The 12,357-nt window shown below is 35.8% G+C and overlaps 3 protein-coding genes across 6 annotated transcripts; 2 read left to right on the top strand and 1 right to left on the bottom strand.

Annotated features, from left to right (window-relative positions):
• Positions 1–7,231: 7,231 nt before the first annotated feature.
• Positions 7,232–9,315, top strand: mrn (marionette). 2 transcript variants are annotated; one of them, XM_008201950.3, is made up of 10 exons: positions 7,232–7,354; positions 7,412–7,583; positions 7,629–7,733; positions 7,783–7,914; positions 7,967–8,152; positions 8,201–8,381; positions 8,439–8,522; positions 8,615–8,808; positions 8,860–9,100; positions 9,145–9,315. In XM_008201950.3, the coding sequence occupies exons 2-10, from the start codon at positions 7,432–7,434 to the stop codon at positions 9,286–9,288; spliced, it is 1,419 nt and encodes a 472-aa protein (XP_008200172.1). In that variant the 5' UTR covers positions 7,232–7,354; positions 7,412–7,431; the 3' UTR covers positions 9,289–9,315. The 2 variants fall into 2 exon arrangements, with proteins under 2 accessions (XP_008200172.1, XP_971121.1); XM_966028.3 differs by lacking the exon at positions 7,232–7,354 and having other exon boundaries at positions 7,381–7,583.
• Positions 9,316–9,526: 211 nt separating this feature from the next.
• LOC659682 (uncharacterized protein) lies at positions 9,527–10,920 on the top strand. 2 transcript variants are annotated; one of them, XM_965967.4, is made up of 4 exons: positions 9,528–9,930; positions 9,975–10,201; positions 10,262–10,309; positions 10,507–10,920. In XM_965967.4, the coding sequence occupies exons 1-4, from the start codon at positions 9,620–9,622 to the stop codon at positions 10,893–10,895; spliced, it is 975 nt and encodes a 324-aa protein (XP_971060.1). In that variant the 5' UTR covers positions 9,528–9,619; the 3' UTR covers positions 10,896–10,920. The 2 variants fall into 2 exon arrangements, with proteins under 2 accessions (XP_008200170.1, XP_971060.1); XM_008201948.3 differs by lacking the exon at positions 10,262–10,309 and having other exon boundaries at positions 9,527–9,930.
• On the bottom strand, positions 10,910–12,190 carry ECSIT. Of its 2 annotated transcripts, XM_064355897.1 has the most exons (2): positions 12,078–12,190; positions 10,910–12,023 (listed from the first exon to the last, which is right to left on the bottom strand). In XM_064355897.1, exon 2 carries the CDS (start codon positions 12,008–12,010, stop codon positions 10,922–10,924), a length of 1,089 nt encoding a protein of 362 aa, XP_064211967.1. In that variant the 5' UTR covers positions 12,011–12,023; positions 12,078–12,190; the 3' UTR covers positions 10,910–10,921. The 2 variants fall into 2 exon arrangements, with proteins under 2 accessions (XP_064211967.1, XP_970998.1); XM_965905.5 differs by having other exon boundaries at positions 10,910–12,190.
• Positions 12,191–12,357: the final 167 nt, after the last annotated feature.

Below are 12,357 nucleotides of genomic sequence, written 5' to 3'. Positions count from 1 at the left end.
AAGGAACCTTAATTAGTTTTGTTCGAGTAATATTTACACAGTAAGAAAATACTAAAAATTAATTAATATTTAAGTAATATTAGTTACCTTATTTATGGAATGTCTTTAATAAATATTACTCGGTAAGCTCTCTCGCCGCGACAAGGCACTAATTCTGAGAGAGGAAACTTAAAATTAATTCTTATTTAAAAAAATATAAGCCATATCATGCAAGCACCGAACAAATAACTAAAAAATTGTGTAGTATTTCTAAAATTTCCAAAATTAAAATTACTAAAACAAATACATAATCTCCATTTTGCTCGTCCCCAGTTTTACTATCTGGAAATTTTAAAAATCTTGGATTTTATCTAATAAATAAGAACGAACGCCACTGTTACCTATGCAACATGCACTAATGCCCAAGCCTAGATAAACTAAAAATTACTGTGCTTCAACAATAAAAGCGGAGTAATACCGTATGATAGATTTAATTTCTAATAAACAGTGGCAATAGAAAACAAAAGTTTTAAAACTTTATAGCTTAGCTTCTAGCTAACACTTTTAACATTTGTTCTGTATGAAAATTATGAAATAATGAAGGCTTTACACTCAAATTTTGTAAGTAGTGTTCAGTTGTATCACAGATTCTTGTTATACACAAAAATCATGCTTTTGTGATGTAGTTCACCTCAAATTATGAACCTGCAACGTTGCCATTTTGGCAATAAGGTTTGTCCCCCCGTGTCCCACCGGTATAGGTAAACAAGTCAGTGTTTTCTCTACTACTTGTCACACAGTTTTAATAATTTTTTCAGTACGAACTATTTTCCTTTTGTCTGTTTTTTTCATTTTTGCCTCTCTGTGGTAAAAATAAATAAATAAATATGGGTATGGTGGTAATGTCATCACCCAAGTGTCAGAGTTTTCAGGTCGCATCGACAGCCTCTGACCAGACCTAACGGCCACTAATAGTGAACGGGACCGCGTCTTCTTCAAAAGACGAGTTAGTTGCGATGTTTTTGGCATGACATTATCCAGTCACCCTTCCAAGGAATGACCGGGGACAGTGTTGTTTAATTATGCAACTAACCCTTAGTGGCATTCAATGATAACTCCCTGTTGCAAAATTACGAAAATGCTAACATCGCATTTTACCGATTTTTTTTAATAAGGTTGATAAAATGTATTTTTTAGTTCTATATTTCTATAGTTTTGAAACAGAAAGTACATATTTCAAATCAGTGTAAAACAAGCTCAGCGCCACTTTTTGTGAATTAATGACAAATCTCATACAATTTATTAGACCAAAAATTGAAATTACACCCACGTTGTCATAATTTTTGTTTTCATAGCCACCACTTATTAAAAATTAGGTATAAGACAGGGTGATTCAAAAGTGCAGACACACTCTCGAATGGTGATAAACTGATAAAAGATGTTCAATTAAGCATAAAAATGAAGTCACTTTTTTTTCAAGCAACTTAATTTTTAATTAAAATTTTTTAATTTGTTTTCCTTAGCAACGGTATCGACTTTTGTTTCTTATGACGTTGAGTTTAATTTATTGTCGAATTTGCAAGTTTTTTAATTGTTTCGTACATCATAAGACATTAACTAGTGTTTTTTTTTCAACAGGTATCTGTTGCCAGAGGTGTCGTTTGTACTAACTAAAGTCAAAAAACATGATCTGAAACACCAAAAAATTAAAAGAAAAATTTAACTTTAAAGAACATTATCTTGTGAAAATAGGCTAATAGAATTTTTTGCCATAGGAACCTTCAATTCAGTTTGATGTCCTTTGACCTTTGACAGATGTCCTTTAACAGATTGTACGACACTTTTGAATCACCCGTATTGAATCATATGGTACAAAGAATAAAGAATAAAGAAATAAACTACAGGTTCTGATAATTTTGACAGGCAAAACATGTAAAATTTTCAGAAATATTAGAAGGAGCTAATCTTGGAGGTAGACAGTTTAGCATGATCCAGCGCTTACAGGAGTCGCACTCTACCCAATCTGTTGTCACATTTAAATTTAATTGCCCACAAATCAAACATCTATTTTCCATATCATCTGACATTTCTAATAACAAATTTCTTAAAATGATTCGAAATTCTTCTGGTTCATAACACGAATACAAATCTGGATTTTCCTCTTTTATAAATTTTTCTGCAAATAATAAAACATAAACACCGCAGTCGTAAGCATTTTTTTGAACAGGATGTTTAAAAATATTACATCTCCAATGCGTAAAAGAAAATCGCCTTGGTGCTCTAATTCCTAATAAAAATTTTTTTAAGTATGTTTCAGTTTGATTAAGGTTGCTTATTTTGAGTGGGTTAATGAAACTAAATGTTTTTTTATTAAAGTCTATTATCACAAAGCACCAATGGTTTTGATTTATTAACAAAGGCAACAACCAAATTCCTTCTAGTGTGTGAGTAAGTTTTGGACAAGTGTTTTCAAAAATTGATAATGTTTCATGCGTTGTGATGATACGAACAGTGTCTTTATGTTGATTTTTTGTATATAAAACATGAAGACTTATGTCCATAAGAAAATTTGATAGCCACATTTTTCTAAAATTTTTAAAATTTCCCAAAGTCTCGAAATCTTCAAGGTAAAGTTCTTTCATTGGATGAGCATTAGAATAATATCCTACAACGTAATTGACGCCTGAGTTTCCCAATGTATAATACCTGTCATCTCGAATTAAATTGTTATTATAAAAATCTACGTTTTTAATTTCTTTTACTTTGGAATTGAATTTTGAACGGGAAGGATGAATTTCGTTAATTGGTTTTTCAAAATATGACTTTTTCTTTTCGGATTTAATTTTTTTGTTCCAGTTTTCTTCTGATTCTAATCCTAAATCAATATTTTTTGTTTGTATCCGCTTTTTCTTTATGATAGCACATTGATTTTTATCTATATTAAGTGCACATTCTTTTGATTTACTCAAGACAACTTCTCGAACTACTCGAATAAATCTAGTACTTCGAAGTCTTAGTCCAGTTGGCTTCAAAATATTATTTTTCACCTGACAAAACCAATTTTCCACAGGCGCATTGCTAAATCTTCCAATACTATCACGATCACGTAAATTTGGATAAATATTTGACCAAAGAGGTAAAATTGGTAAATATTTTTTTAAAATGAGATCTAAAATCAGAGGATTGTAGAATATATTGATATTATCTGAATCTATTGCACTATTAATCATTTTCTTATCTTGTTCACATATTTTGAAAAAATGTCTATAAAACTTGCTTTTTTGATAAAGTGTATGGGGAATTTCGGTGTCCTCAGTTTCGGTTTCAGTTTCCTCATCTATGTCTTCTAGATCTTTACTATTATTTAATGTATCAAACATTTTGCTTATTACATTGCTTAATTTCCCATCGAGATCTAAAAATTCTTTTGAAGTAATTAAAACCATCTTTTTGAACCACTTCTCCACTTCAGGTAAAGATGTTTTCATAAAAACAGCTGCTATAGAATGTTTGAAAAATTTTTTTTGAGTTTTATTGCTACCGCAAATCTTGTTAATGTCATTTGTTATTAATTTCATAAAATGAGCGCAACATAATTTTAAAGTGATTTTTGGTCGAACAGTCGTTTCTGATGTTATATAATCGTATACAATATTTAAGTATACACTAATATCATCCATTTTATTCCACTGTGTGGTGATGGCGTTAATAAAAGCGAAACTAAAATCGGTAACCACATAAGAAAAAATGGGCCATTTTAGCTGTTTACTTTTAACAATAAATGATTCAAAAGCCTGTAACCATGAACCAATAGAATAACCATCATGTTCGGAAGTTATCATTTCGAAAACAGGACAAACAAGTTCTTTATCTTTGATGTGTACCACTCCAGCGTAATAATAAACACGTTTTTTCGTCTCAGGGGGAGAATGGACGACACTTCCGGTTGCATCTAAATGTAAAACTATAAACCCATTATTTGTTTGAGACAGTGCATGTTTAATAACTTCTAACTGTTCAATACTAAATAAATACACTGTTAGGGGCTCAAAAACGCGATAAATATACTGGCGGTTTTCTCTCGACATTTTTATAAGATCGAAAAATTCGTCTGTATCTCTATCTAATTTAGAAAGAGTCTGTGACTTGATTTTTTTGTACACATGTTTGGATTTTATATTATCATAATTTCCTGCGCGAATTTGATCCGAGGGAACAAAATTTGTATCCCGAACTCGTGTCATGAATGGAGTCGATGTCTGCAATTTATTTCCTAATAGCTGTCTTTCAAAATTTCTCACAAAAGTTGTCCTTTTTTGGTTATCGTGCCGATAATTTAGTGTATTACTAAAAACGGTTCCAATAATATCATGTTTTTCTGGCGACAATTTAATGATAAACACTTTACAATTTTCATGTGCACAATATGCATAAATTGTAAATTTTTTTCCTTTCTTGTCTGATTGGTGTTTTTTAAAATTAAGAGGACAAATATTATTAACTGTTGCAAATTTCTTCCTCACAGTAATTTGATAGTTAATTAAAGAATTATTAAATTTAATGTCATTAAATTGTTCATAACTTAGTGAAAAAGTGCCTTCTTTAATATTACAATTTTTAAAAGACATTGGTTTTAAACGTTTTATTGATATATCATTTTGTGAATTTTCTGGCAAAAGAGTAAATTTTGATTTATTAGGTTGGTTATATAAATTTTTTATTGAATTTGGAACGTCATTCACTGAAAAATCGGTAATATGGAAATCATTGTAATTATCGAAAGAAGAAAACTGATTGGTGGATTCTGGTGAGTTAATTGAAAAATCATTTTTTTCAGTAGTGTAATGATTATCAAAAAAAACGGGACTATTAGAAATGATTTTGGATTCGACGATTTTTTTATGGAAAAACTGTTTTATGTTTCCTTCGTTCCGCGACAAAATTTTCTTAATACGATTTTTACAATCGTTTAACCTTCGTTTGCTAGGTTTAGAAAGGCGGAACATGTAAATAGAAGATTCATGAATAATCCGATCACTTAAAGGTAGATTTGCGATGTATGTAAGTGATGTATTAGGAGCCAAACTTTTGATAAAATCGGCTAATTCCTTGAAATCAAAATTCTTGGGCATTTTTTAAAGTAGACAACAAAAATAATAATAAAAAACTAAAAACTAAAAATTCTAAAACTAAAAAAACCCAAAAATTCAAAAACTAAAAAATCTAAAAATTCTAAAACTAACGACTATAAATGCTGAAAACAAAACCAATAAACTAAAAACAAAAGAAAAGATTCCGAAAAGCAAAAAGGTTCTTACAAAATTAATTCGCGCAAAAGCTCAGCAAAATACACCTGCTATCACCAAAGCCATGCAATAACTGCAAATTCAGATGAATCGAGAATCGGTATAACTCGTTATAGCAGACAGAGATAAGGTAGCAGACGATTACTCTAAATTCTAAGAAAATACCGCGTAGCCGGGAAGCCGGGATGATTCTAAGTAGACCAATAAAATGTTTTCCAAATAATCGGTATACCCTTTTTACCTTTTTATCTCGTAAAAATCGGCTCATTAACACGACTTCAATAAACTAATTTTCGTTTTAAGGTACCTACGAGAAAAGCAGTTCTTCAAAAATTTATAATTTATCAAAATGCACGAATTGTGATTTTATTATTATTACCCAGATACTTATCACAAGGTCGCTGCCAAGAAAGAGATAAGCATTATAATTATTATAAAAAATAATAATTACAAATACAGAATTTCGGACGAATTGTAATTTGATTGACATAAAAGTGCAAAACTGGCTTCAACTGGCTTTTTTATGTCTTACAAAATTAACTTTCCATTTTTGTCGACGCATTTAACCCATTCCACATGAAAGCCCATTAAATACTCTACCTTTCCTGAAAATTTCATCCCTCTAAAAGTTTGGGAAGACATCCAACCCTTAGTTTGAAATATGTCAACATTTTATTAATAATATTAAATATTTTTTTAGTACTATTTCTTTTTGTCGACGCATTTAACCCATTCCACATGAAAGCCCATTAAATACTCTACCTTTCCTTAAAATTTCATCCCTCTAAAAGTTTGGGAAGACATCCAACCCTTAGTTTGAAATATGTCAACATTTTATTAATAATATTAAATATTTTTTTCTAGTACTATTTCTTTTTGTCGACGCATTTAACCCATTCCACATGAAAGCCCATTAAATACTCTACCTTTCCTGAAAATTTCATCCCTCTAAAAGTTTGGGAAGACATCCAACCCTTAGTTTGAAATATGTCAACATTTTATTAATAATATTAAATATTTTTTTCTAGTACTATTTCTTTTTGTCGACGCATTTAACCCATTCCACATGAAAGCCCATTAAATACTCTACCTTTCCTGAAAATTTCAACCCTCTAAAAGTTTAAGAAGACATCTAACCCTTAGTTTGAAATATGTCAACATTTTATTAATAATATTAAATATTTTTTTTAGTACTATTTCTTTTTGTCGACGCATTTAACCCATTCCACATGAAAGCCCATTAAATACTCTACCTTTCCTGAAAATTTCAACCCTCTAAAAGTTTGGGAAGACATCCAACCCTTAGTTTGAAATATGTCAACATTTTATTAATAATATTAAATATTTTTTTCTAGTACTATTTCTTTTTGTCGACGCATTTAACCCATTCCACATGAAAGCCCATTAAATACCTACCTTTCTTGAAAATTTCAATCCTCTAAAAGTTTGGGAAGACATCTAACCCTCTGTTTGAATTAGTATGTCGTTCTATTAACTTTTTTTTTCAAATAATGTTTTTGAAGAAGAAATTAACGAATAATTATCTTATTTAGGTGGAATCTGCCCCCTAAATAATTGGGTAGCATGCCCTCCTCGTTTTTGTTTTGCCTTTATTAGGCGGTTTCACCTTTTTGTGTCAACTAGTAAACTATCTACATCCCCCATTGCTTTCAAAGATACAACAAGTTTGAAATTGCATTTACTTTATTTTTTTTAATAACAATACACTTGAATTTTAAAAGAAAATGAGTAAATAATTTATTTTCTTATAATTTGTGAGAAACGTAGCAACGTCGCAAAGTGCTGAAAACGCACATCCGTGATTTGACTGGTCCGCTGGAAATTTCATGGTGCTAGCTCTTTCCAAAGTGCTATCGTCACCGTAATATTTTTGACCAACCCTGCCACCCAAATTCCCCAACGTTTGAATAATTAAAAAAACATAGCCAAAATATTTTATGCCCAAAAACTTGGCATTTCGAAGCAGAGCGAAAACCAAGTTTTTTCTACACTTATTAAGACGAAGCGAGTGGTTAATTAAATAACAACTCCTTCGGAGGAAAAGTTGGGTTAGCTTTAAATCTGACAATTGCGTTGACAGTAGTTACCCTAACCCTAATTTTAAGTTTGCAAGGGGGCTGTTTAAATGGCAGACGCCGAGCCCGCGCAACCCAGCTCGCTTTTTTTGAAACCAACAAACTTAGAATGTAAAAACTTGTACGACTACTTAAAAACGCGCTCTTCGGCAACGTTGGAAAAACTCTACAACCATCCAACGATTTGTTTGGCCGTTTACCGGTAAAAACCCACTTTAAAATTCCAAATTTCGATTGACGATTTTAGAGAATTGCCAGAACTGGCACGCCAGTACGTGATTCGAATTTTGTTCGTTGAACAGCCGGTGCCCCAGGCAGTTGTGGCGTCATGGGGGGCTCAGGCCTTTTCCAAGTGAGTGTTTAAATGCGCTTGTACACACGAAAAGGGGGGTTATTTGTAGAGAGCACGTTTATGTGAGTAAGGTTTTGAGCGAATTGTCGGTATGGCAGGAGGCTGCGATTCCAGGGGGGCTCCTAGGTTGGATCCTTTCAGTTACGTTTAAAAAGAATTTGAAAATTGCCTTATTAGGGGGGTGAGAGTGTAATTAGTGTGATTATTGCAATGACTGCGTGATTTATCCCAAGGGGCAAACCTTGGAGCATGTCTTCGGCTTTAGAAGTTGACAGTAAGGCAAGAGATGTGTCTTTTTTGGACGCTTATTCGCTCGAACGGTGGGAATGTGTGTTACATTACATGGTGGGGTCGCAACAACAAGAGGGAATTTCTGCGGATGCTGTCAGAATTTTACTACACGCTGGGCTTATGAAAAGGTTGAATTTCTCCAAAATTGACTCGTTATCTTATTTATATTTATGTAGAGACGAGGAAGATGGCAGTCCTGTTATAACACGTCAAGGCTTCCAGTTTTTACTCTTAGATAGGCAAGCACAAGTTTGGCATTTTTTACTCCAATATCTCGACACAGTTGAGCAAAGAGGATTAAGTCTGGTTGAATGTTTAACGTTTTTATTCCAACTCTCATTTAGTACACTTGGAAAAGTATGTCATAACTCATAACACTTGGCGTTTTTTTTTAATAGCAACATTTTTTTGTAGGATTATAGCACTGAAGGCATGAGTCCCGGCCTTTTAATTTTTCTCCAACACTTGAGAGAATTCGGATTAGTGTATCAAAGAAAAGTAGGTCTTGTTTTCGTTACCATGGTTACCAAATTTTTTTTTCTGGACGTCACATTCCACAGCACCCATGATTAATGTAATTAATTTTGTAGCGCAAAGCAGGCCGTTTTTACCCGACCAGATTGGCCTTAAATATTACGTGTAGCCAAGGCCCCGAAACTCGAATTTTGGAGGAAGACACTCCAAAAGGTTACATAATTGTAGAGACAAACTACAGGGTTTATGCTTACACGGATTCTAATCTTCAAGTTGCTTTAATTGGTCTTTTCACAGAACTGATGTATAGGTGGGTCACAAAATAAATAAAAAAATGTTATGACTATCGGACTTTTCCCAGGTTTCCGAACCTTGTAGTGGGCGTAATAACACGTGATTCCATAAGACAGGCTTTGAAAGGGGGAATCACAGCCGATCAAATTATCGGGTACCTCAAACAACATGCACATCCTCAAATGTTGGAAGGTGAGGCCAAACATCCTCTACCTCCGACAGTTGTGGATCAAATCAAACTGTGGGAAATTGAGCGGAACAGATTAACGTATTCAGAGGGCGTTTTATACAGCCAATTCCTATCACAGGTATTACAAGAAAAATTGTTACGCGGTTTTAATTTGTGTTTTAGGCTGATTTTAATATACTGAAAGAGTATGCACAGTCTAATGGCCATCTAATTTGGTGTAACAAAGAAAAACGGACTCTAATCATCAATAAATCGGCACATGATGATGTTAAAAAGTTCTGGAAGCGATATTCGAAAGGAAATTAATTTAGATTTAATAAAAACTTTACCACTGATCGTGTTTCATTTAAAATTCCCTCGCGGATGAAACAGTATCGCCAATCTAAACCAATTCTGTTTTCACGCGAAACGGGCGTTTTTCGCTACAAATTCGTATCAAAATGTTGGGAGTTTCGGCCCAAGTGCTTAAACTAAAAAAAACATGTGGAAGCGGGTCAAAAATTTGAGTTTTCGCCCAATTTTGGTTAAAATCTGGCCAATAAATTGTTGGCAATCCTGCCGACAAGTGTCAAACGTCATGTTGACATTGACAGTTCCTGTAAAATAACAATACGAAATAATTCGTAATTTGTGCAAAATGCCTGCCGCTGTGGACAACAGCAAGCCGGATCGGTCCGAGCAGATGTGGAAGGTGCTCAAAGCGCACATTCTGCGTGAGCGCGCTCGCAAAAAGCAAGAACGGGAGGCCGAAGTGGAAGAGGAACGTCTCCGTAAAGAACGCGAAGCTCGCGAGCAACAAGACGTCATGACTTTGGGTGAAACCCGCGAACAGATCTCACAGCTTGAGAGCAAGCTCCAGAAACTGAAAGAGGAGAAACACCAGTTGTTTTTACAGTTGAAAAAAGTCCTCAACGAGGATGATAATAGGAGGCGACAGAAGGAGAACAAGTGGGTCATTTTTAGTATTGCATTGTTTAAAGACCACTTTTTAGTGACGTGCTGGCGATTCAAGCCCTCCCGACGGGTCTGGTGCACCACCAGCCGTTGTACATCTCGCCCAGTGTGCCCCGCAATGCTGTGCCCCAGCAACAAACGTTTAAAACTGCGGTCAAACGCCCGCGGAGCCCTAGCCCGCAGCCGGCCCCCGTGTCGTCCTACCACCAAGGCTATGGCTACAAGCCCTCAGTGGCGGTCTCTTCCTACCAGAACTCGCCCCAAAGTAATTATTCACTGTTTCGTGGTAATGTTCTAGCTAGGTTTTAACCGATTTTGTTTGCAGAAGATGATGGTAGACGTAATGAGTTAGTGAGGGCAGTTTTATGGAACAGTGAGTGTTTCTACACCACTTTAGCTTCATTCATAATGAAGAGGTTCTTTTCACTCAGGCACCACTTAATTTTTTCTGGGTGAAGGGAAGCTTCCTTCATTAGTCGAGAAAGTTGTGGCTTCATTTATCACCACCCATTCATGCTTTTTCCATTTAATTATCACTTTTCAGTGTTGTAATTTCGTCGATAATTTCAGAGACGCAATATCCGAGTCAGCAAGCAACGTTTTATTCGGTCTCTCCGCAGGATATTTCGATGTATTATCCTTTGGGGTCCATCTCGTCGCGGGAGCCCCCACCCTCTAGGAGCGCCTACGAGCCCCCACGGCCCCAAACGTACCACTTGGAGCAGAAATTACCCGAACATTACACTCTAAGAGTACCGAGTTCGCACGGACACGTCATTCATGGGGGCTCCATACCCTTGAGCCCCGCGCAGCCCAAGACTGGGAGCATCACAGCGGGGTACCCCGTCAGGAGCCAACAACAATACCAACAATCAGCCCCCGCGTCACTTTATACGGCTCAAAGTCGGCCGTTGTATCAATCGCCAGGGACTCCAATGAATTATCCTCCAAGAGAATAAGAAATAAAAATTAATAACTAACTAATTCATTTATTTTCAATTTGTTTCCTATCATCGCCAACTGTGACAATTTCTTTAGTTCCGCTCCGAAGCGTAAAAACTACCGGAACTTCGGCCAACACCGGATTATCCTTTTCCAAATGCCGAATCCACGAAACTAGTGAGTCTTTACTGGAGGTCCCAGTAGCACATAGTGCCAGAATAGTACCATCTTCTTGCTCATGGACACTTGGTACCACTGTCAGATTTTTCACGGGTGGCTTGATGTTGAAAAAGGGGATTTTAATGTCACTGACATCATCTAGATCCTCTTTGATTGGAGCTACGAATTTGGCGTTTTTGCGCAAGGTGAAGTAAGTCACTTGTTGGTGCTTCAGCCAGACGCGAAAGGGCCCCTCGACGTACAAAGGCTCCGTCACGTCGTGTCTCTTCAACAGGTCCTTCTGGATGGGGGCTTGCGCGCTAATAATCCACGTATCGTCCACACAATCCTCGATGTCTTTACTCTGATACGTCGTAACTTGTGTCTGGATGTCCACACTGCTGATCCGCTCAATTGCGCACTTTGCCAGCTCGTACACGCCGTCAGGGAGCGGGTTCGGGATGGGCCAAGGCGACGCGTTTTTAAATTTGGGCATCCAGTACATCATCCGCCAATATTTGCGCAAGGGGAATCCCCGATTTCCGAAAATATTTTTCAAAAGCTCCTCCATGTCGTAGTCGGGCATCACAGCGTTGTCTTCCATTTGTTCGAGTAAGTCGATAATGCACTGCTGCTGCTTGGGGTAGTGCATGAACTCGACTTGAAACATGTTCCTCGGAATGAATTTGCCTTTCGGCAGGACGTCTATTAGGGCTTTGTACACTTCAAGGTCCTTGTGGACCCCAAAACTTTCCATGTTTTTTAGCGCAGAGTAGATAAATTCAACGTGGCCCCGCCGGTGGACACTGTCTCGGTTGACGAAAATGTGGATCATGTCCAAGTATGTGTTCTTGTTCTTTGTTTCGATTTCTTCAAACGAGCGGTAGGTCACCAGTTGCTTGGGCTCGGACGAATCGCTAAATGTTCGCGCAAGGGGGCCCACTTTTGGGACAATGCGCAAGTTGCCCCGCATCAGGGGCACAAGCCTGGTCACGAACATTTTAACTCGTTTATTTAATCGTTAAAATTGGCATACTTGCCACCGGTTTGATAAAATTCGAGACTTCGGGTTTATAGGTTATGTAATTTTGAGGTTACGTTGTCACCACATTTTAAAATACAATTAAAAATGAAATACGTAAAATTCTTTCGGTTAAATTGTGCCCTTTTGACCGTCCTTTAAAACGTAAATAAAAAATACGAGTTTTTATGAAATTGTATTTATACAACCAACAATACGTATGAAAACCGTTTGAAAAATAGAATGGGTTTAACGGACTCTAGCCGTTACAAAACATTCTATTATCGGTGTTATCACGG

Source organism: Tribolium castaneum, chromosome 3, assembly GCF_031307605.1.
Source record: "Tribolium castaneum strain GA2 chromosome 3, icTriCast1.1, whole genome shotgun sequence".
NCBI classification, from domain to species: Eukaryota; Metazoa; Arthropoda; class Insecta; order Coleoptera; family Tenebrionidae; genus Tribolium; species Tribolium castaneum.
The sequence above is the reverse complement of the archived record's forward strand: the minus strand, read 5'-3'. Positions and strand labels throughout refer to the sequence as shown.